The sequence below is a fragment of the Chelon labrosus genome, assembly GCF_963514085.1.
Source record: "Chelon labrosus genome assembly, chromosome: 10".
Classification (NCBI taxonomy): domain Eukaryota; kingdom Metazoa; phylum Chordata; class Actinopteri; order Mugiliformes; family Mugilidae; genus Chelon; species Chelon labrosus.
Genome location: NC_140360.1, coordinates 7,781,529 through 7,802,040, shown reverse-complemented (window position 1 = coordinate 7,802,040; position 20,512 = coordinate 7,781,529). Strand labels below are relative to the sequence as shown.

At 41.7% G+C, this 20,512-nt stretch overlaps 3 protein-coding genes across 4 annotated transcripts; all 3 read left to right on the top strand.

Moving 5' to 3' along the window:
• The first annotated feature begins 914 nt into the window (after nucleotides 1–914).
• Nucleotides 915–6,854, top strand: LOC311494351 (charged multivesicular body protein 4b-like). The gene is made up of 5 exons (XM_084553350.1): nucleotides 915–1,248; nucleotides 3,242–3,419; nucleotides 3,896–4,010; nucleotides 5,065–5,191; nucleotides 6,718–6,854. The coding sequence occupies exons 1-5, from the start codon at nucleotides 1,065–1,067 to the stop codon at nucleotides 6,780–6,782; spliced, it is 669 nt and encodes a 222-aa protein (XP_084409476.1). The 5' UTR covers nucleotides 915–1,064; the 3' UTR covers nucleotides 6,783–6,854.
• Nucleotides 6,855–8,579: 1,725 nt separating this feature from the next.
• Nucleotides 8,580–14,072, top strand: eif2s2 (eukaryotic translation initiation factor 2, subunit 2 beta). 2 transcript variants are annotated; one of them, XM_084553225.1, is made up of 9 exons: nucleotides 8,580–8,737; nucleotides 9,853–10,036; nucleotides 10,120–10,220; nucleotides 10,329–10,458; nucleotides 10,540–10,640; nucleotides 12,037–12,185; nucleotides 12,323–12,379; nucleotides 12,469–12,554; nucleotides 12,729–14,072. In XM_084553225.1, the coding sequence occupies exons 1-9, from the start codon at nucleotides 8,723–8,725 to the stop codon at nucleotides 12,902–12,904; spliced, it is 999 nt and encodes a 332-aa protein (XP_084409351.1). In that variant the 5' UTR covers nucleotides 8,580–8,722; the 3' UTR covers nucleotides 12,905–14,072. The 2 variants fall into 2 exon arrangements, with proteins under 2 accessions (XP_084409351.1, XP_084409350.1); XM_084553224.1 differs by having other exon boundaries at nucleotides 8,604–8,749.
• Nucleotides 14,073–15,018: 946 nt separating this feature from the next.
• LOC311494065 (putative splicing factor, arginine/serine-rich 2) lies at nucleotides 15,019–19,595 on the top strand. Its single transcript, XM_084552914.1, has 6 exons — nucleotides 15,019–15,239; nucleotides 15,701–15,861; nucleotides 17,521–17,639; nucleotides 17,759–17,961; nucleotides 18,074–18,145; nucleotides 18,265–19,595. The coding sequence occupies exons 1-6, from the start codon at nucleotides 15,133–15,135 to the stop codon at nucleotides 18,710–18,712; spliced, it is 1,110 nt and encodes a 369-aa protein (XP_084409040.1). The 5' UTR covers nucleotides 15,019–15,132; the 3' UTR covers nucleotides 18,713–19,595.
• The last annotated feature ends 917 nt before the right edge of the window (nucleotides 19,596–20,512 follow it).

The following is a 20,512-nucleotide window of genomic DNA, read 5'->3' as shown; positions in this document are numbered from 1 at the left end:
TGTGCATGCTGAGATGGTTTTACATTACAGTTACATAACAAGTGCAACTGGATCACAAAAAGCTTGTTCCTCAGAGTAGGTGGTTGCCTTCCCCTGATTGCACACGTTAAAATCTAAGTATATTCTTCAGACATCAAGGAAGCAGGACAAGAGGTTAAACAGTTATGTTTCATGGATATTTATGGTTTAAAGAGGGGATTAGAATAGTTGCAAATTAAATAAATTATTCAGGTTTATGTGAGAGAGATTTTTAAACCTAAAAGTTCTCAGATTTGGAGAAAATATATACACCCCTCCAAAAACCAGAATATATATACTATCAACTCTTATTGACAAATGCATCTTCCCTGAGCAGTCTAATCTAGATGCACGAGTCCTCCTCGAGTCTTTACTCAGTCAAGGGTTGCATACTTGACAAACCTTCCACCTTTTAGGCGAGGTACAGTATGAGAAGAGAGTCTTCTGCTGTCCCGTGCACTCGTCCGTCGTGCTTTACAGTGAATTTCAAGCGTAAATAGGAAGATGCTTCAATTAAATAATACCATTAAAAAAATGTACATGCATATGATCAACACAAAATAGAAGTCTCCTTTTCCTATGGTGAAAGTTATATGAAATGTACCATATGTAGTTTAGATTATTTGGTAAAATAATAATGATTAATAATCACTTGTTCAGTCTCCAAGTGTGTGATCAAATTTAATTTTATATTAATTTAATAATTAATTAATAATTATGTATATTTAACTAATTATCATGCAGAAAATTATTAATTAATTGATTAAATATTATTAATATTCACATGTTTACAATAATCTCGTCCAGTAGGTGGAGACAGAGAGGCATAGGCCACGCCCACTCTGCGTGACGTCACCGGGCCTTATCCAGGAAGTAGAAAAACATCAACAATCCTTCCAGGTTCAGGCTAGGACGAAGTGTCGGAGTAGCCTAGCAGCGAGTTAGCTTTAGCCGAGCTTGTGTTTTTCGGGAGCTTTTCGTATTTGTTTATTTTTTTTATAATAATTATTTTTTTTTTGTAGTATCCCCCCCCCTTCTCCCCAAATATGTCGTTGTTTGGAAAAATATTCGGAGGAGGAGGAAAAGGAGGAAAGGGACCGAGTCCACAGGAGGCGATCCAGAAACTACGGGAGACGGAGGAGATGCTAACGAAGAAACAGGAATTTCTAGAGAAAAAGATCGAGCAGGAGCTGCAGATCGCCAAGAAAAACGGCATGAAGAACAAACGAGGTGAAACACTGGGGGGGGGCTTCATTTTCCTCTAGCTGGCTGCTCTCGCTCACCTCGTCAAATCGCCTGGTGGCCAAGAAGCTAAATGCTAGCTAGCGCGTTAGCTGAGTTGGCTAACTTTCCATTGCTTTCGTAACTGCTGGCGGCATCACCTAGCGTCTTCGTGGGTACCACCCGAGTTAGGTGCATATTTTATCGGCCGCGTGAAAAGCTTATTTCCTGATTGATTACATCTGCAACTTATCTTCATCAAGGAAGACACATATTTTCACCAACATGTGTCGGGTGATCCCCTCCCTTTTTCGACTGAGTGATCGGGGGACGTTTAAAAAAATCAGAAGACTTGGTTATAGGTGTGGCAGGCGGCACAGCTGCTGCCATGTGTCCTGCTGCAGACACACCATAAATAATGATATATATATATATATCCACGTAGTGACAGGACAATATATGAGCCCTGGTTAGTGGACATCACTGTCTCAGAAGTGGGCGTGTTTGCACCTTGATCATTATAGTCTGTATGGAAACCTTCACCCCCCTCAAGCATGTCCTACAGCTTCACAGATTTATACATGTACACTCCTTTGCCAGTTTATTAGGCACACTTTGCAAATTAAACAAATGTATTCTAATATAATAGCCCTTCACTAAATCATATCTTAATGTAGGTTCAGCTTAAGTTTTAAATAGCTGAGAGAGAGCCGTTGATTCATTTTGTACTACTTTTGAACAAGCACCACAAACTACATGCTTCAAAATGATCATCCACACTCATGAAGGAGGATTTAGTGCAGGACTGTTATATTAAATGTAATTGTAGTAGTTTCCAATAGACTGCCGTTCTTTTCGTACACACTTATGACAAGTGTGCAGCCGTGCGAGCCGACCAGGGAGCAAGTTTTAAAGGTTTGGTGCTTTGCTCAAGGGTATTTCCGTCGTGGCGATGGAGATGATTCGGACCCAATAGTCCTAGATCGACCGCTTCTGCGATTTAATACGGAAACAGACCCGGAAACATGTGTGCAAAATTAAATTAACTACCCCTCTAACTGTAGATGATAGTACAACTCGGTGTTGTTTATCAGCTCTAATGATGGAACATGTGGAATGAGAGCTTAGGTGTGGTCAGAAACTTGATATTTGTTTTTGTTAATGTGAAAAAAAAAAAAATCTGGCGTCAGGCTGGAAAGTTTTTGTCAAGTCTGAGGAAAGCTCAGGGGTTTTTCTTCTGGGGAACATGAGCATTTTGTACATGGCTTATTCAGTAGCGTATTGATTTAAATGATAGTTGATAATGTTGCTAAATGAAGGTTAGGAGGTCACGAAAAATACTAGCTCCGGTGATGTTATGTTTCAAACACGCCTTATCTCAGTGTCACGATCTGCTCCACAAAGGCTGACGGTATGACTCAACCCGACGTGACATTGTCTGACAGTTTCACCGCAGCCACAGTCAGTTAGAGGTTGGGCTGCTGTGACAGGTTACTTTCCACGCTATATTTACCTCCTTACCTCCTTTTATTACGGCAAGATCCTTTTGTTTATGATTCAAGGTGCTGATTGAATCACGGAGCTCAAAGAGCACAAGCCGTGACGATGCAAGTCACGTCATTCGCCAGGATGTTGTCCCTGTTAAAGAATAAAACTTCTCTCAATTATCACACTGGCTGTTTTTACATTGACTCTAGTACTCCGCTAATACTGAGAATTAAAAAGCCTCATGTAACAATCAGAAGGAGCTTTCAATCTGATTAAGATGAAGGAATGATGTAAACTTTTGTTAATATGTTCATAAGGAACACATGTTTTCTCTCTGGTTGGAATAAATCCGTTCTCAGAGGACGAGACGTTATTCTCAGATCATTTTATTTAGCGTCATATGTCAACATTAAGCTCGATCGATTCATTCTAAACATAGCCACTGATCACACTTCTCTTTCCTTCTCTCTCTCTCTCTCTCTGTCTCTCTGTCTGTCTGTCTGCGCCCCCTCAGCGGCTCTGCAGGCCTTGAAAAGAAAGAAGCGGTACGAGAAGCAGCTCACTCAGATTGACGGCACGCTGTCGACCATCGAGTTCCAGAGGGAGGCTCTGGAGAACGCCAACACCAACACTGAAGTGCTCAAGAACATGGGCTTCGCTGCCAAGGCCATGAAGTCTGCTCATGAAAACATGTAAGAGAAAGCACCCAGAATAATAAGGAATCTGATTTATTGATGGATTAGACAACCAGGACGCTTACTGACAAAAAAATATATACATACACACAGTGCCGCTTAAAGGCTTTAGCGCCCTTCTGAATTTTCTTAGAGTAGTCAAAGAGAATCCAATCAAATCTCTACTGCTTCCTAATTGCCTTCTTGTGAAAACAGGAAGAGTCTCAGTCTGTTATATTATGAGGTTTACGCTCATAATAAAATATTTGACCCATATGCAGTAATCCTCCGTAATCCAAACTCATAAACTGGATGTTATTCCAATCAGTAGCATCCTCCAATGACGGAAGAAATAGGACATGCAACCAAAAAAAAAAAAAGGATTCTTCACGCTTCAATTCTACAACATCCACTTGAGCTACCTTATTCACTGCTGCATGTCAAATAATCAGTATATATCAGTGAGTTCTCTTCTTTCCTTGCTCTTTTATCAGGGACATTGACAAGGTGGACGACCTGATGCAGGACATTACAGAGCAGCAGGAGCTGGCCCAGGAAATCTCTGACGCCATCTCTAAACCCGTCGGCTTTGGAGAGGAGTACGATGAGGTGAGGTCTCTCCCAGAAATAATATCATCTGTCAGCCAAGGACTTCTTTTTATTGTTTGAAAGTTGCCTTTATGTTTTTTTGCCTCATGACTGTGTCATAATCTGATTTATGTACACCGATCAGGCATAATATTATGACCACTGACAGGAGAAGTGAATAACATCGACCATCTTGTGACAATTCAGTGTTCTGCTGGGAAACTTCTGGACCTGGCATTCATTCATGTGGATGTTACTTAGACATGTAGCACCCACCTAGACCAGACCAGGTAACCCCTACCCCATAGCAATGACACTCCTTGATGGCAGCAGCCATCCCCAGCAGGATGCAGCCTGACACAGGGACACACACAAAAACACTTTAGGAACAACTAAAAAAAAAAACATGAAGAACAGCACAAGGTGTTGACCTGGCCTCCAAATTCACTAGATCCCAAACTGATCAAGTATCTGTGGGATGATCCACAGAGGCCCCTCCCCTCAACTCATAGGCCCCCCACTAACAGCAACATAACAACAGACACCACAGGACACCCTCAGAAGGTCCATGTCCATTCTCTGATGAGTCACAACTGTTTTGGAGGCAACAAGGGAGACCTACCCAATATTAGGAAGGTGGTCATAATGTTATGCCTGATCGGTTTGCTCACACATACAAGAACATAAGTCTAAGGAAGGTATAAGAACCTTCACAAAGTCTGTTAATGTAACATATAGACACAGGTTGTGTGTTTGTGACTTGCACTAATGTCATGTGCAGGGACTTAACAGGGTGGTGGCATTGAGGCTGTTGAAGCTGCCTTAGTGTTGAATCATCTCATTCATTCATTCATTCAGTCACCCTGGGAAGAAAATATCACAAACAATGAATATGTTCTTTCTCAAATTCACAGTCAGACTTGAACTATTTAGATTTAATTCCAAGACGTTCTACTCGGCACGAGTACGGATCAGATTCTTCTCTGGTCTGAATATTGTCCACCCTCCTGTTTTCATTTTCAGCCATGTCTTGAACCAGTTGGTCTTTATCTTTTTTTATTGCTTTCTTCGTCAGGATGAGCTGCTGGCGGAGCTGGATGAGCTGGAACAGGAAGAGCTGGACAAAAACCTGCTGGAGATCGGGGGACCGGAGAACGCCCCCCTCCCCAACGTGCCTTCTACTTCATTACCTTCGAGACCTGGTAAGAAGAAGAAGAACCCCAGCGGCAACAGCTTGGTGTTGACTTGGTCGCAGCATCTCTCTTTTCAATACCGGCTCTTAGCAGTTGCTAGGCGACCAGGCACATAGCCACCACTATAAACACTGGTCTGCGGTTCTTACACAGTGTTTCCACTAAATAATAATAATAATAATAACTATAACTTCTTCCATGAAACTTTTATTCAGACAAATGAGGATTTATTCAGTGTAGCTCTCTGTAGGAAAACGTTTTCTTTACTAGCTTCTGTCCTTAATTAGCAAAGAGGGAATGTTTTAACTTCAGTGTGCGGTTTGTAATTAGAAATGCGGCTCTGATATCGATCCGCTAAAGGTTGCTTACAGCCACTTAACATTAGAGCGTAACAGGAGACGTTTGTCTGCTGTTCCAGAGAGTCAGCACCCAGCTACTGGCCACCGTGCAACAATCAGACAAAACTCACTGGAATAGTCTCATTGTTTCCAGATTCTCGTACGTAGCGTTTATGCTGCTGACGTAGGCTGTTTGATTTTTACATGGCGTGCTGATCTACCCTCACTGCCTTCGCAATCTACCGGTCGATCGTGATCGATGTAATGGCTACCCCTGCTCTACATGGTTTGGATCAAATAATCTGTCTTAGAATAGAATAAAAAAAGTCGCCACCTGTATTTAACTAAGCAAGTAGGTAGGAGCCTCCTATTAGATAATTACTACATGGGTGATTATCTTTCAGGTGGAAGCCCAACTGATGCAATGAGTAGCTTCTCATTTCTTAAACAACCATGTCTAAAGACACATCCTGTGGTCGTGGAAAAGATGTTAGTTTGTTTGAGAAGGGTCAAATCATTGGCATGCATCAAGCAGAGAAATCATCTAAGGAGACTGGGTTAAGAACTGTCCAACGCTTTATTAAAAACTAGAAGGATAGTGGAGAACCATGGCATCAGGGCAAGAAGAGAGGCAGATGAAGTGATGCACCCATCATGCCTAGTGTCTACTGTACAAGCCTGTGGGGGCAGTGCTATGATCTGGGGTTGCTGCAGTTGCTCAGGTCTAGGTTCATCAACATTATGTTGTCCAAAGAATGAGGTCAGCTGACTACCTGAATATACTGAATGACCAGGTTATTCCATCAATGGATTTTTTCTTCCCTGATGTTCACGGGCATATTCCAAGATGACGATGTCAGGATTCATGGGGCTCAGATTGTGAAAGAGTGGTTCAGGGAGCATGAGACATCATTTTCACACATGGATTGTCCACCACAGAGTCCAGACCTTAACCCCATTGAGAATCTGTGGGATGTGCTGGAGAAAGCTTTGTGCAGTGGTCAGACTCTCCATCATCAATACAAGATCTTGGTGAAAGATTAATGAATGCAACACTGGATGGAAATACTGTTATATAGTTGTGGCAAATACTTTTCCTACTACCATCCACACATGTTGGGTTCTTCAGAAACATTTTGTCAGCCAGGTTTCCATACTAGTCTCACAGTTTTTGTTTCTCTCCTTTTCCCCCCAAAGCCAAGAAAGAGGAAGATGAGGATGACATGGAAGACCTGCAACGCTGGGCGATGGAAGCCATGTAAACACAGCATCCGCCTCATCATACCTGCATCGGAGAGGAAAGAGGAAGCAACAAAAGGGGGTGGGGGGGGGGGGGGGTTGAATGGACTGATGTTGTGTATGAGTGTTTTTGTGTGTCTGAAGAGAGAGTCGACTGTCTTCTTTATGTAACACTACAAAAAAAAAAATATAGCAACGATGCTGTAGTCTTTCTTTTCCCGTCCCCTTCACGAATCCAGAGATCGCTGCGTGCTCAGCGCAAACGAGCCAGTCGGGGTCTTTTATATTGAAGCTCTTTCACCGCACCGTTATTTTATCCCTTGACTCTAACACGTTACTAGCACTTCGTTGTCCTTGTACCGAGCAGCTACAGTTAACCGGCCCGCAGAGCTCATAAAGCAGCGTAATATTATGAGCTCTGTGCTGCCATAATGGGAGTGTTATGACGGAGGAAAGATCCAACACATGTTTACCTGTATTTGTGGCGTTAAACTCGCTGGGTGTTTTTGTTTTCATCCTCCTTTTGACTGAACCAGCGACCCTTTTCTTCCTGTTTTGTTAACAGCTCTTTAAATTGAAGTACAGTTTAGCATTCGCATGGTGGCGAAGCTGCGTGTTTGGCAGAACCTCGAAGCTCTGATTTTGTTTTCATGCTGCGTGCTTTGAGCCCGACTTCTCCCTAACCTCCCTCAAAGGCGTCCCCGCCAGCGTTCCTTGTTATTCAGTGTAAATATCCCAAAACGACGTGTCTCTTTTTTGTATACTGTATTTCTGCTGTCACCGAGCGGATCAGCTGAGGTTGTGTGAAGCATGCAACAATGAGGAATCGCAATCGGATCGCACATCACGGCTCAAAAGAGAGAGATGTTTAAACTGACACTTTCATCCTGCTCTCTGTCTTGGTCCTTCTGTTTCAAATTGTATGTTTAAAAAAAAAAAATAATAATAATAGTAATAATAAACTATTGTCACACTTTATTAACTGCATCCAGAGGGAGATGATGGTGGTTTGAAAAAGATTAGATTATAGTCGGCCTACAACATTTTGGGGTTAAAAGAGTTAATTCTTTTAGTTTTTCAAAGTCATGATGTACATTTTTTACATAGGAAAAACAACATAACACAAGTACAGATGGACAAGCATGTTTGCATCTCAATGTTTTATTTATCCAGATGAATATTATTTGCAAAATCATTAAAAGGTTTTCAATTCTTCTATTGTGGTTTTCTTTTTGTGCAGTTTGTTAATTCCTGAAAACGATTGGTCAATACCTTTATGAAATCTATAAAATCCTGGCAAAAGTATATTGGAACGTATTGTTCAACCAGAAACTTGCAAAAACTAAAAGAAATAATAATAATAATAGAAACTAATTTCTGTTCAGTCACGAAGAAAAAGATGGCATGGGCCAAAAGTTGAACCAACTTCATTCTGTTTCTCACGCCATAATGAGACACTCACTCGTGTTCTGGTCTAACATAAATTTAGACAGTATTTATATATAAAATTATACAATATATTAGATTAGTATATTAGATTATTAGATTTATATGCAGTGTTTGGCGCTGACAAATAGGTGTGTTTACGATCCTACGGGTTTTTTCACTGTTTCATTAGGATTCTCGGGATTTAAAGACGTGCTCTAATATCAGGAGAGGGGTGGGCATGTAAGAAATGATAGGGATTATCTGAATTTTGAACATTAGACATCTAAAAAACCCCATTATGAACACTTTTAGCAACAGTTTTAGGTGTGCCATTCAATCTTGAACATTCCCCAACGGTAGTGCGCCGTCGCGAGGAAAGAACGTCAGGATTTGGCGACTTCGCGCGTGCGCACTGCGGTTGAACGCTGATGCAAGAAATCCTCGGCGCAGCAGTGTGGCTCTGAACGAGGTTTAAAAAAAAAAAAAAAAAAAAAAAAGAAAGTAGCCGATTTCAGTCACTTTTCAGGCCGCAAAAATGTCAGGAGACGAGGTAAGTCACCCGGTATGTCCGCTGTTTAACCCGCGTTGATGTTCACGTCTTGTTTGGGTGAAATTAGTTGAGTTCGGATCACATCTGTGTTGAGGATGACTTTGGGCCTCAGCGCTGCTCCTGCTGCTACTGCTCCCCTCCCTGTCCGCAGCGGCACACACATGGCTGCAGCCGGGCTAACACCGGGCCTCACCAGCCAGAATTACAAGAAATCATCTAGAGGGCTGCTGTATCGCGATTTAAGACGCGATTCAGTTTATTAAAAACCCACCGAGGTACATCAATCCTCCCTGTCATATCATTTTGATAACTCGAACGGAAGGGCTAACGTTAGCTTGGTAGCATTAGCCTTCTGTTCACTGAGCTGCGGTGCTAACCGTTGATATTTCTTGCTGGAAACAAAAAGCTGTCGAGTTTTAGCTCGTTTTTCTCAGATATAGAGTCCGTCTTTGTATTAAAACAAAGCACAGCACCACCACCAAAGCTTCTGCTAAGAAAAATTAATTATAACTAAATGTGTAGTTTATCTAAATGGTGATTCTTAATTAGTAACGGTCACGTCCCTTGACGTTTTCATTCATTAGTTGACGTCGGCATGACCGGAAGTAGCACCTGTAGTCCAGGTAGTCCAGCAAAGTTGCAGCAGTTAACAGGCAAAAACAAATAAATAATTATTTTCTTTCACAATATAAAAATTAAATACCCAGTAACAAACAATACAAAACAATAATCACATTTTTTGTCACGTTCTGGCCAATATAAACCACTATTATAAACATAAGATTGTAGATTTATGTTGTAGCTTATAAACCCACTGATTAGCCATAAACTAGCACAACCAAATTAAAAATGATTGATTGTTATATCGGTTTACTTTAAGTGGTGAGACTAGAAAATGGCTAACTCAACAGAGGAAATGACCCTAACCTGTATTTTGGAGTAAAGCACTCATTTTACAGCCTCTGATTTGCATGTTAGCAATAATTACCCAAAGCTATCAGCAAAATCAAAAATACATAATTAATAGTAAGGCTATTGCTGTTATTTGAGCCATATTTGCCATTGTTTTGCAGTCCCTATAACAGCAGTTAAGTTTCTTTCTTTTTTGTCTTCAGATGATTTTCGATCCCAACATGACCAAGAAGAAGAAGAAGAAGAAGAAGCCCTTCATGCTGGATGAGGAAGGAGGAGAAGGTGTAGGAGGAGAAGAGGCTAAAGAGGTGGAGGCGAAGGAGGCGGAGCCGGAGGCCGGAGACGACAGAGAGATGGATCTAGATGAAGACGAAGGAAGGAAGAAAGGTTGGGAGATGGGCTCACGGGAAACTCACATTTAAGGGTCAATGCCAGTGCTTAACGTCGGACTTTATGATCATGTTTTGCAGAGCCATCCGACGATTTGAACGACCTGAACTTCTTTAATCAGAAGAAAAAGAAGAAGAAACCCAAGAAAGTATTTGATAATGATGTCGAGGAGGGATTAAAGGTCATTCACCACTACTAAACCACAATCACTTCTTTCCTGCTTCTTGTACCGCTTTGATTTTGGTTTACCGATGCTTCACTAATTCAGTATTTCACTTTTCCAAACCAGGAGCTGAAAATTGAAGGAGAGCAAACCGAGACGCTGGAGGAAGACAACCTGGATTTGATGCTTCCCACCAAAAAGAAGAAGTCAAAGAAAGTAGATTTTGATGAGGGAGAGGCACTGGAGAAAGATGACGGTAAGGTCAAACCCCCTCATCCTGACAGTTAAGAACTAAAATGAAACGCGTGTTTTATAATATGTTTGTGTGTGATTGTAGCTCTGGAGGATGACGAAGGGAAGAACAATGACGGCATCTCGTTCAGCTCCTCCACGGGACCAGCTTGGGCAGATTCAGAAAGAGACTACACCTATGATGAGGTAAGAACAAGGCCTCCCACCATTATTACATACTCAGCTGGTAGTTACTTGAGCTTTTTATTTTGTAGAATGGTTTCAATTCGCTCGTATTAAAAACAGCAGAGTGAAATATCATCACTATTTCCACATCCTGTTCCACCGTTTGAGGTTTGACTGCGTTTCTATTCAAGGTGCTCCTTTATATTGAACAGCATTACCTACAGTAGATGATGGTCAGCACAGCCTCATTTAGAGAAGCAAACAGGAGTTAAGCTAAGCAATGGGGTCAGCAGCAAATTGTACTTTAGCACCAATCAATATCAGATTAAATTTACATTATTTTTTTTAAATATTATCTCACTTTACCTACTGTCAGAAAGCCTTTTCCAGTACGGAGCTGAAGCAGTTACACAACTCTCTACAAAGCCACCGACGTCTTCACCGACAAAAAACGTAGTTCAGGACACAGGAGTTACTGTTCGCAGATGCTTTGATCCTTTAGTTTTCGTGTTCTTGTGTGACTTTGGTGTGTAAACACGTTAGTTCAGATTAATTTGATAAAACACCAAAGTTACACAATGATACGAAGTAGTTAACCAACCATTTAAATGACAGCTCCTGTGTTTTGAGTGGTAAAATTACTGCTTTTCTTGAGGGAGTCTAGTGATGATGCTCTTGCCGTTATGGCTTCAGCTCCATGTTTGAAAAGGCTGTTTGACAGCAAGTTAAAGCACTGATAATAAACTGAAAGATTCATTTATTTATTTAGCATTTTTCTGCGTGTGTCAGAACTCCTGTCTGCATCTACAAACTACCAACTCTAGAAAAGTACTTCATACAACCTGACTTCAAAGAAAACGATCCCTTCAGTATAGTTGAAAAACAAACATTATGATACCAAGTCAGACTTCCTTGTTGTGTGTTCATCAGTGGGAAAAAGAGGAAGGAGTTCAGTTCTTTATTTCCTGGGAACAAATCTTTTTGTTAAGTTGTGTAATGGTCAAATCTGAGCCCACAGACATCGTACACTAACTTGCAAGTTCATTAAGTTTACTTAGTCCTGCACTAATTCTTAGCTTCATTAAGGTTGTGGTATTTCAAATACCTGAGAGTTGTTGATTCAGCTGTGTTTTCAGTGTAGAGGCTGTGGTTTGTAGTATTATAGAATTGTATTGTGTTGTACTTGTGTCAGTGGGCTAGACTCAATAACAGAAACACTTCAGTATAACAGCACCTGAAACTACATCCTCCAAATTGATCCTCCAGCTGAATCACCACCTTTCTGACGCTGTTTCAACATCAGCTGAACATTTGAATAGTCATGTTCTACTGGGATGTATTAGTCCTGTATTTAAAACCTGTTCGTATATATAGAAAAGTCTCCTTCTAACGTTAACCAACTCTCTCTGTGTCTCAGCTCCTGAACCGAGTGTTCAACATCATGAGGGAGAAGAACCCAGATATGGTGGCCGGAGAGAAGAGGAAGTTTGTGATGAAGCCTCCTCAGGTGGTCCGAGTGGGAACTAAGAAAACCTCTTTTGTCAACTTCACAGACATCTGCAAACTGTGAGCCTCGTATATACGCACACTGACCTCCCACACTTTGTGTTTACAGACCGTTCCTGTTCAGTTTAATACCATGAACAAACCTTTCATCAGACTATGTTTTCATATTGTTATGTCCTTCATGTGCTCCATCACAGGTTGCATCGTCAGCCTAAACATCTCCTCGCTTTTCTGTTGGCTGAGCTGGGTACCAGGTACGTGTGTGCATTATCACAAAGTGAATGACTTCATCCGACTTTGATTAGAATAAGTTTTAAATTATGTTCTCTTTGTCTTTTAACAGCGGCTCCATAGACGGAAATAACCAGCTTGTGATCAAAGGCAGATTTCAACAGAAACAGATAGAAAATGTGTTGAGAAGATATATCAGTAAGTGGGAATTAAACTGATAATTTAATAGAGCTGCATCAAATCATTATTTGTTCTGAGTAGTCAAATAAGCCTTTTGTTTAGCACTAAATAATAAACGGACCCCTCTCAATGTGATTAGTGGAATAATGATATCCAGGTAAACTGCTAATACTGTCCTTCTCACCCCTGCAGAGGAATATGTGACGTGTCACACCTGCCGCTCCCCAGAGACCATCCTGCAGAAGGACACTCGTCTCTATTTCCTCCAGTGTGAGACGTGCCACTCCCGCTGCTCTGTCGCCAGCATCAAGACCGGCTTCCAGGCTGTGACGGGCAAGAGAGCGCAGCTCCGCGCCAAAGCCAACTAAAGGCCATGAAATCTGGGCTCCCCCCCCCCCCCCCCTCCTCTTCTCTCGGCCTTCTATTTTCCCCTCAGAAAGGCCAGAGCTGGGGTCGGGCGCCCACTTGATTCGCTCAAAGGACTCTCTGAATCGAACTGCGGGAGGGTTTGGCTGTTGGTTAGTCATGTTGTGGCCTGACCGGGCAGGGAGTGAGAGAGTATCTAAAGCTGACAGATGGGGGTTCAGGCACTGTAAGCAGATGATGTACACCACATACGCTGTTGGATGTGTTTGATTTGTTGTTTGGCTGATGAACCCTCCAACTACTAGTTTTTTTTTTTTCTATTTGCTGTGATTATTGATCCTCCAAGAAAGCCCTGATCTAACACAGCTTGAATCCTTCTTTATTCCTCTCCTACTTTTACATTAGAATGTTTCTTCAGATAAAGAACACATTGCTCCACACAGCCACTGGCCAAATTGTAATTAAGTTGATCTACAGTGACAGAGCTTGGTTGCTCTGGCTTTTGTAGCCACGGTCGCTTTAATTCAAGGTTGTGGTCTTGTTTCTGAGAAAAATCAAAGTCCTTGAGCTGGAGTACAAACTGGAGTAAAATTTTGTCCCTAATAATTCGATCGTTGGAGACTTCTAACACAGACCCGCTTTTGATCGCTTTATAACAGGAGACGACACACAGTCAAATTACTTCGGCCTCATGAAGCAGAGCGCACCGTTAATGAGACTTTAACATGGAGGCTGTGTGTGAGACCAAAATAAAAGATGATACAGTGTGTTTATAAGTGCTTTTGTTGCCTTGATAAGCAATTGTGTACTCTTGTTATTTCAGGTTAGATCAACGCATTTTATCAAACATTTGAGGTTTGATTTGACCAATTTGGAAATTATTAAAACGAATTTTGTCGAGAAGAGCAGGTTTCTTGAGCTCATGCCGGTCCGCTTAAAAAAAACAACTTCTGAGCAGGCACCTCAGATCGGTCTCCTCCAGGTTATTACCTCAAAATCTGATTGAACCATAATCTATCCAGGATATGTTTTTCAGTCCAGTCATACTGGACAGGCAACATGACATCGTTTCTGTTCTTGTTTTTGAGGAATGTGGATAAGAAGGCACCGGCTGGAGTCATTTTAAAACCTGGTTTTTACAAAAATAAAATATTCTACTCTCTCTCTCCACTTCTTTCTCAGTGCTTGCCTCTGTGTCAGTGCAATATGCTTCTTGTTTAATACTAAATAAATTGATAAATTGAAATTTAGTCATAAAAACGTTTGAGACAGTGATTGCTCAGAAAATGGCAAGTTTATTCCTCAATAACTACTACTACTTGCGAAGGCCCTTGTCTCAATATTTAACAAATTGCTACAGATACACAATTTCAAACAGTTTACATTTATGTGTGTTTAAAACTGCTGCTCAAAAAAATTAAAGGAACACATCAGACCTCAATGGGGAGGGGAAAAAAAACAACGTGCTGGATATTTGAACTGATATAGACTGGGTACTGTCCATATATGAGGACACTGGGTCCTCAGACCACCCTCATGAAGTCTGTTTCTGATTGTTTGGTCAGAGACATTCTCACCAGTGACCTGCTGGAGGTAAAAATAAATAAATAAAATTGTCGGGCTCTAGTTGTCCTCATCCTGTTCCTTCTTGCAAAAAGGAGCAGATAACAGTCCCGCTGACGGGTTGAGGACCTTCTACTGCCCTGTCCTGCTCTCCTAGAGTAACTGTAAAGTCATTCCTTGTTTTGGGGATCATCTCATCGTTATCCATCCGTTGCACTTTTTAATTTCATGAACACCAAAGCAGGTGAAAGTGACAGATCATTATCCCAGAAGTGTTCCTTTAATATTTTTAGCTGTGTATTAAATACTGTTATTAGCTTATATTGAAGCTGGAGATAAAGCACAAGTCTAGTGTACAAATAACATAGTTCACATGAATGACATTTGAGGAAATGCGACTTAATAATTGTGATTTTAATAAGTTTTACTTGAATGAAACATTATTTTCTCGTTTTCTTAGTTGTTAACGTTGAAACACGGGCTTTTAATTTGAAGTTTGATACCGGAAATGCTTCGCTCCTATTGGCTGGCTGGGTTTACTCGTGCGTCCGTTGTTTCCGTTGAAAGCTCGCATAGCTAACGGTAGCAGCAGCAGCCAGCTTGTGACCGAGCTGTCGCGAGGAATAGTCTAGAACAACGGTAGCTGGATAAAATAAAATAAAAAAGCATGCCTCGAGTTTATATTGGACGACTGAGCTATCATGTCCGCGAAAAAGACATTCAACGATTTTTCAGCGGATATGGAAAGCTTATGGAAATCGATTTAAAAAACGGGTACGTTTTATTTATGGAAGCGCAAACGTGTTACACAGCTAGCTAGCTAGCTAGCTAGCTTTTAGCGGTAACTGCGGTAACCGCTGGCACTGAATGCTTCAGCTTCCCCAGTCAACTCTATTTTAATCTTTAAAATCAATACAGTTTTTAAAGTAGCACAATCTGGGTGTTTATGTGTGAGTTCCGTGGATTTGAGTAAATTTTAAAGTGTTTGCACAACTTTGTTCTTGCCCGTGTGGCAAATGTCGCATGGCAAACATGGCGTCTTTGTATGTGGCTGTAGCGGGAGCTAGCGTGGGCCAGGCTAACGGTAACTAAGCTAGCTAGGTCGGTGTGGTTCAACGGCTTTTTTTTTTTATAAATCGAGTAAGATCCACGCAAGTTGTTGTAGTGTCCTGTGCAGATTTGAGAATAAAATTGCTGTGGTGTTTATTTTTTTTTTTTTTTTTTTTTTAATTCAGCTATGGATTCGTGGAATTCGAAGACAACCGGGACGCCGACGATGCCGTGTACGAGCTGAACGGGAAGGAGCTGTGCGGAGAGCGGGTGATCGTCGAACATGCCAGGGGCCCACGTCGAGACCGAGATGGCTACGGTGGGGGTTATTGGGGTGGTGGGCGCAGTAAGTGCAGTCTATTATAAGATACCCTCTCTTCCCTGTTTCCCTTGGGGTGAGGTGTCGATGTGGACTGCACAGAGAGCCGTTTGTGTTTTTCATACTTTAAACAAAAGTTTGCCGCACAAGTTTAGATATTTCAGTTTGCTTGTGATTTATTATTTATTTATTTATTTATTTATTTAATGTAGAGGGCAACTGTTTATAGCCAGAAGGCTGGAATACCATGTTTATGAGTCATGTCAGCTACCTGTTTATTATGACTCAAGATTGCATGCTGCCATTTTCTTATAGTTTATATATTATACAGTAGTTTCACCAAAATGGACAAACACACATGCATCCAGGACTCATCTGCATTCTTTTCATTCAGGGTATCACTTTTTGTTTTTTGCTCGATCTCATCTCTCTAAAACATTAGGTTTGTTTTGACCTCCGAGGGTCGATGACCTGCAGGTTTTTGCTCCTCCTTGGAGATCATGGGCTGCACACGGTTGATCTGTGGCTCATCGTCCACAAGGAGCAGTATTCTGCAAGTCAGAGCCTTCAAAGGCCAAGCGTAGGGAAGTAAAGTGGGAATACATAAGATAATTATCACGGTTTTCTTGGATTATATTTTTTACTTTACTTTGGTTAGCCCCGTGAGGAAGTTCAGAATTTTTTCCCAAATTTCTTGATTGCATCACAGATAAAAAAGCATAAAACAATCACTTCAGAACTAGCTAGTGTAGTTTTATCTGAATCATTAGGTTTAGACTAACATTTTCTTGTGAAATGTGTATTTTTAACATTGGTATATATATTTTTTTTATATATATTCAACATTAACAAAAGTCCTTGATGTTTCAATTTGAAAGAGTCCAGTTGCGGGCTGAGGCTGAGAGTCCATTGAGGCTAAAGATGACTGGCTAAGATGACTGCCTGTCCCGTTTGGCCTTGGCTTTCACCTTACAATGTGTGTGTGACCTTTGCCCCCCTTGATCCTTGGCTGACCTAACCGGAAGCCATGATGACAGCAGCCTTTTGCCAATAGACCAGGGGCGATGGTGAGGATTGCCATTGGTTTTTATGTTGACAGCAAACATAAGTGGATCGGCTCTAGTAAAGAACTTGCATCTAAAGAAAACTTGTAAGTGCAAAACTGGAAAAGGAAGTTTCAGACTGACAGCCGGTAAAAAAATAACAAGTATCAATTGGTGTGTTCTTTACACTGCTCTCACTCAATTTGATCGAACAGTGCCCTTGACCACAACCTATGTGGATGCTTCCTTTCTGTTTGTGTTACAGGGTTCAGAGGTCTTGAAAGAACATCACTGTCCATTTGTTTATGCAGCTTAAACATCACAGTGTGATGTACTGAAGTAAGACAGGCTTTGTATTGCTGGAAACGGATGCAGTGGTGTTCTTTGCAGCAGGGAACAACATCAAAACGCTGAACAATACACATTTTAAAGAGCCCATGCAGTGGCTAGTAGATGACTTATCTGAAGCTTTGTGTTTGGGATCAGAGGGACTCCTTGGGATGTTGAGGTCAAATTTATACCCCTATGGCCTTTGATCTGACAAGTCACTGCCCTGTGTTCGTTTGATAGCCCAGACCAGTAGTTCTTTGTGTCTCGGTCTGTTTGATTGTTTCTAACTTTTCATGTGCTGTTGTGTTTAAAGGTAGCGGTTACAGCAGCCGGAGCCGCTCTGGCAGGGACAAGTATGGACCTCCAGTCCGTACAGAGTACCGCCTCGTTGTGGAGAACTTGTCCAGCCGCTGTAGTTGGCAGGACCTCAAGGTACGTCTCTAAACACAGGCCGTGTTTTGTTGATCATGGTTATCGTCAGTTCCAGCTCCTGAAACATTCAGACAGGATTAGAGTCTGGTCTCATTTTGTTTTTTCTTTGTGTCTACCAGGACTTCATGCGTCAGGCAGGTGAGGTGACCTACGCAGACGCCCACAAGGAACGCACCAATGAGGGAGTGATCGAGTTCCGGTCCCACTCGGACATGAAGAGGGCCCTGGACAAACTGGACGGTACTGACATCAACGGGCGCAAGATCCGCCTGGTGGAGGACCGGCCACGCAAGCGAAGGTCCTACTCTGGCAGCCGCTCCAGGTGAGGACCCAGTTTCACTTCTCTGGTGCTTCATAGTTGCAGATTCATAAGATGCACAGGCTCTGTTTTTGGTCACAGTTTTATTTATTTATTTTTGTGCTGTCATCTTTAGATCTCGTAGTCGTCGTCGCTCTCGCAGCAGGAGCCACAGGAGTTCAAGGAGCCGCTCCAGATCCCACTCAAGGTGATGATCAGTGTATCCTAGATGGAGAATAAAAAATTTTTGTTCTGGTTTGGGTCAGTAACGAAGGTTTTTACAGTTGTACCCAACATAAAGTTAAAAAGTGTCTTCTATTCCTACAGGTCTCGTTCTCGTAGCAACAAGAGACGTCACCATTCCCGCTCCAGGTCTGGGAGGAAATCTCGCTCCAAGTCAGGAGACGACAAATCACGCTCACGCAACCGCCGGTCCCGTTCCGGGTCCCACAAATCCAAATCTCGTTCGCGCTCTCGCAAATCTAGGTCTCGCTCGGCCGACCGGAAATCCAAGTCCCGCTCAAAGAGCCGCTCTAAGGTAAAGTCTGAGCGGGATTCTCGCAGCCGGTCGAAGGAGATGTCCGTCGACAAGAAGTCCCGCAGCCGATCGCCTTCCCCGGTGGAGAACGGAAAGGAAGAGCATCCCGCCAAATCTGCCTCCCGGTCCCCGCAAGAGGACGACCGGCGCTCCAAGTCGAGGGAGAAGCGCTCCGCCTCCCGCTCAAAGTCCCGCTCGAGGTCTCGCTCGCGGTCTCGGTCAGCTTCTCAGGATTAGCGGAGGCGAAGGCAGGAGTTTGTTTTTCTTATTGCTGAGCTTGATCCTCATGCTGTACATAGTGAGCAGTGTCGTAATAACCGGCTTATGCTTCCTGACCCGTCGACTTCTCTCCTCCGAGCGCGCAACGTCTCTACGCGTTATAATGCAGTTTATTGGACGACGCACAATAATGCCAGGGCTACTTTTTTTGGAGTCGATTTCAATTGTCTGCCTCCTAAATAGAATCGGCCTAATTCATTTCAGAAACGTCGGTTAGTCTTTAAAACCTAGAGTTGATCTGATATTTTTTTTTTGTTGGCGTTTATTTCACCAGTCTGATTTCATTAAAAGCTCTTTACAGCTTAGCGGAGATTTACTTTGCTTGTCGTTTTATTGAGTTTACCGTAGGTGTCCCCCCCCCCCCTGTCCATAATGTCTGGAGGAGTCTTCATTTAATAGAGCTGTATTGGTGTGGTCTTAATTAAGCTTGCATGACTGTGGGAGAAAAGTGGCATTTGGCTACAGCTCTAGGACCTTTTGCCCTTTGGATCTGGTTTCTCTCTATTAATTGCTTTCTCAAGGAGTCGGCGTTTAACGAGCTTGTACCACAGAACAACGCATTTACAAAAAAAATAAAAATAAGGGTTTATATATCTTTCTTTTTTTGGAACAACTTGCATTGTGGGTGGATTGTTTTGGATCCTTTTTAAACTTGTACATAGACAGTAATCAGCACTGAGAAACAAACAAAAAAGTCATGTTTTTGTAGCTGTCCTAATTTTTCTTCATGGATTTATGTTTGATCAGAGCTTCATCTCATTTCTGAAGTATTTTCATTACGATGTCATTTTCTTTTCTTTTTTTTGTCCTGCAAGTTTAAACATTAAAGGGTTTTGGTAAATTTTGAAGTTTGTATGAAGTAGTTTCTGCTATTGGACACAAGTTCATGTATTCACATTTCTGAAACATCTTGTGTAAACATCAGTCTAACTGAATGCAGCTCTACATGTTTTTTTTTTTTTTGTTTGTTTTGTTTTTTAATTGTAAGTTCAAATAAAGATCTTAATTAAAAAAAATAAAATTGCAGTTTGATGTCTCTTTGTGTCGGGATCATAAAAAAACCTTGACTGCAGTATCGACATGACCTATATCCAGCTAATTATATAATAAACGCTTTTTCATTAAAGGGGTGGTCCTCCCAGAGCTGAGGCTACTGTTTTTATTTTGGGGAGTGGTAGGGATTAAAGCAGAAGCCTCATGTTGATGTTTAAAAAATAATTAAAGTGGTTCAGATTAGATTATCTCCAGTCTAATCGATAACAGCTCTGCATTATTTTCGACCATTGGAAATGTGTTTTTTTTTTTTTTTTTTTCGCCGTTATGTTGGAGCTTGACAGTACTGTGGACCCGCGCATGCGCAGTCTGAGCCCCGGAGCCGCAGGAGATCAGAGCTGGTAAGCCCAAATTTCAGTTCCTGAAATCTGCAAACACGAATTTATTTTCACATTTTCTCTAAGTGCAGCATGTACGAGCATCTTTTAACCAACTGTGGTATTAAAAAAAAAAAAAACAAAGCGGCTATTTTAATCATTATTATTTCTCATGGTAAACCGTCTGGCGACTGGATGTAATCAACCACAAAGCTTTTCATCTTTATCACATAAACGTGACGGTGATAACAGTGATGCCTCTTGGCGGTTAATTTACCCAGTCGAGTTAAAATAGATTTAAACATTAGAAGCGCCGGGATTTACTGAAATCTACTTAACGTTGTCAGGAGGTGAAATGTTTGCTCATTCATTAGAAATGAAACCGGAA

Excerpts from the sequence above, each read along its gene's own strand:
- LOC311494351 (XM_084553350.1), top strand. The coding sequence starts at position 1,065 with ATGTCGTTGTTTGGAAAAATATTCGGAGGAGGAGGAAAAGGAGGAAAG. Across the intron at positions 3,420-3,895 it reads AAGTCTGCTCATGAAAACAT|GGACATTGACAAGGTGGACG; the intron begins GTAAGAGAAAGC and ends CTCTTTTATCAG. Across the intron at positions 5,192-6,717 it reads TTCATTACCTTCGAGACCTG|CCAAGAAAGAGGAAGATGAG; the intron begins GTAAGAAGAAGA and ends TTCCCCCCAAAG.
- eif2s2 (XM_084553224.1), top strand. The coding sequence starts at position 8,723 with ATGTCAGGAGACGAGGTAAGTCACCCG. Across the intron at positions 10,641-12,036 it reads GAGACTACACCTATGATGAG|CTCCTGAACCGAGTGTTCAA; the intron begins GTAAGAACAAGG and ends TCTGTGTCTCAG. Across the intron at positions 12,555-12,728 it reads TGTGTTGAGAAGATATATCA|AGGAATATGTGACGTGTCAC; the intron begins GTAAGTGGGAAT and ends TCACCCCTGCAG.
- LOC311494065 (XM_084552914.1), top strand. The coding sequence starts at position 15,133 with ATGCCTCGAGTTTATATTGGACGACTGAGCTATCATGTCCGCGAAAAA. Across the intron at positions 15,862-17,520 it reads TTATTGGGGTGGTGGGCGCA|GTAGCGGTTACAGCAGCCGG; the intron begins GTAAGTGCAGTC and ends TTGTGTTTAAAG. Across the intron at positions 17,962-18,073 it reads TACTCTGGCAGCCGCTCCAG|ATCTCGTAGTCGTCGTCGCT; the intron begins GTGAGGACCCAG and ends TGTCATCTTTAG.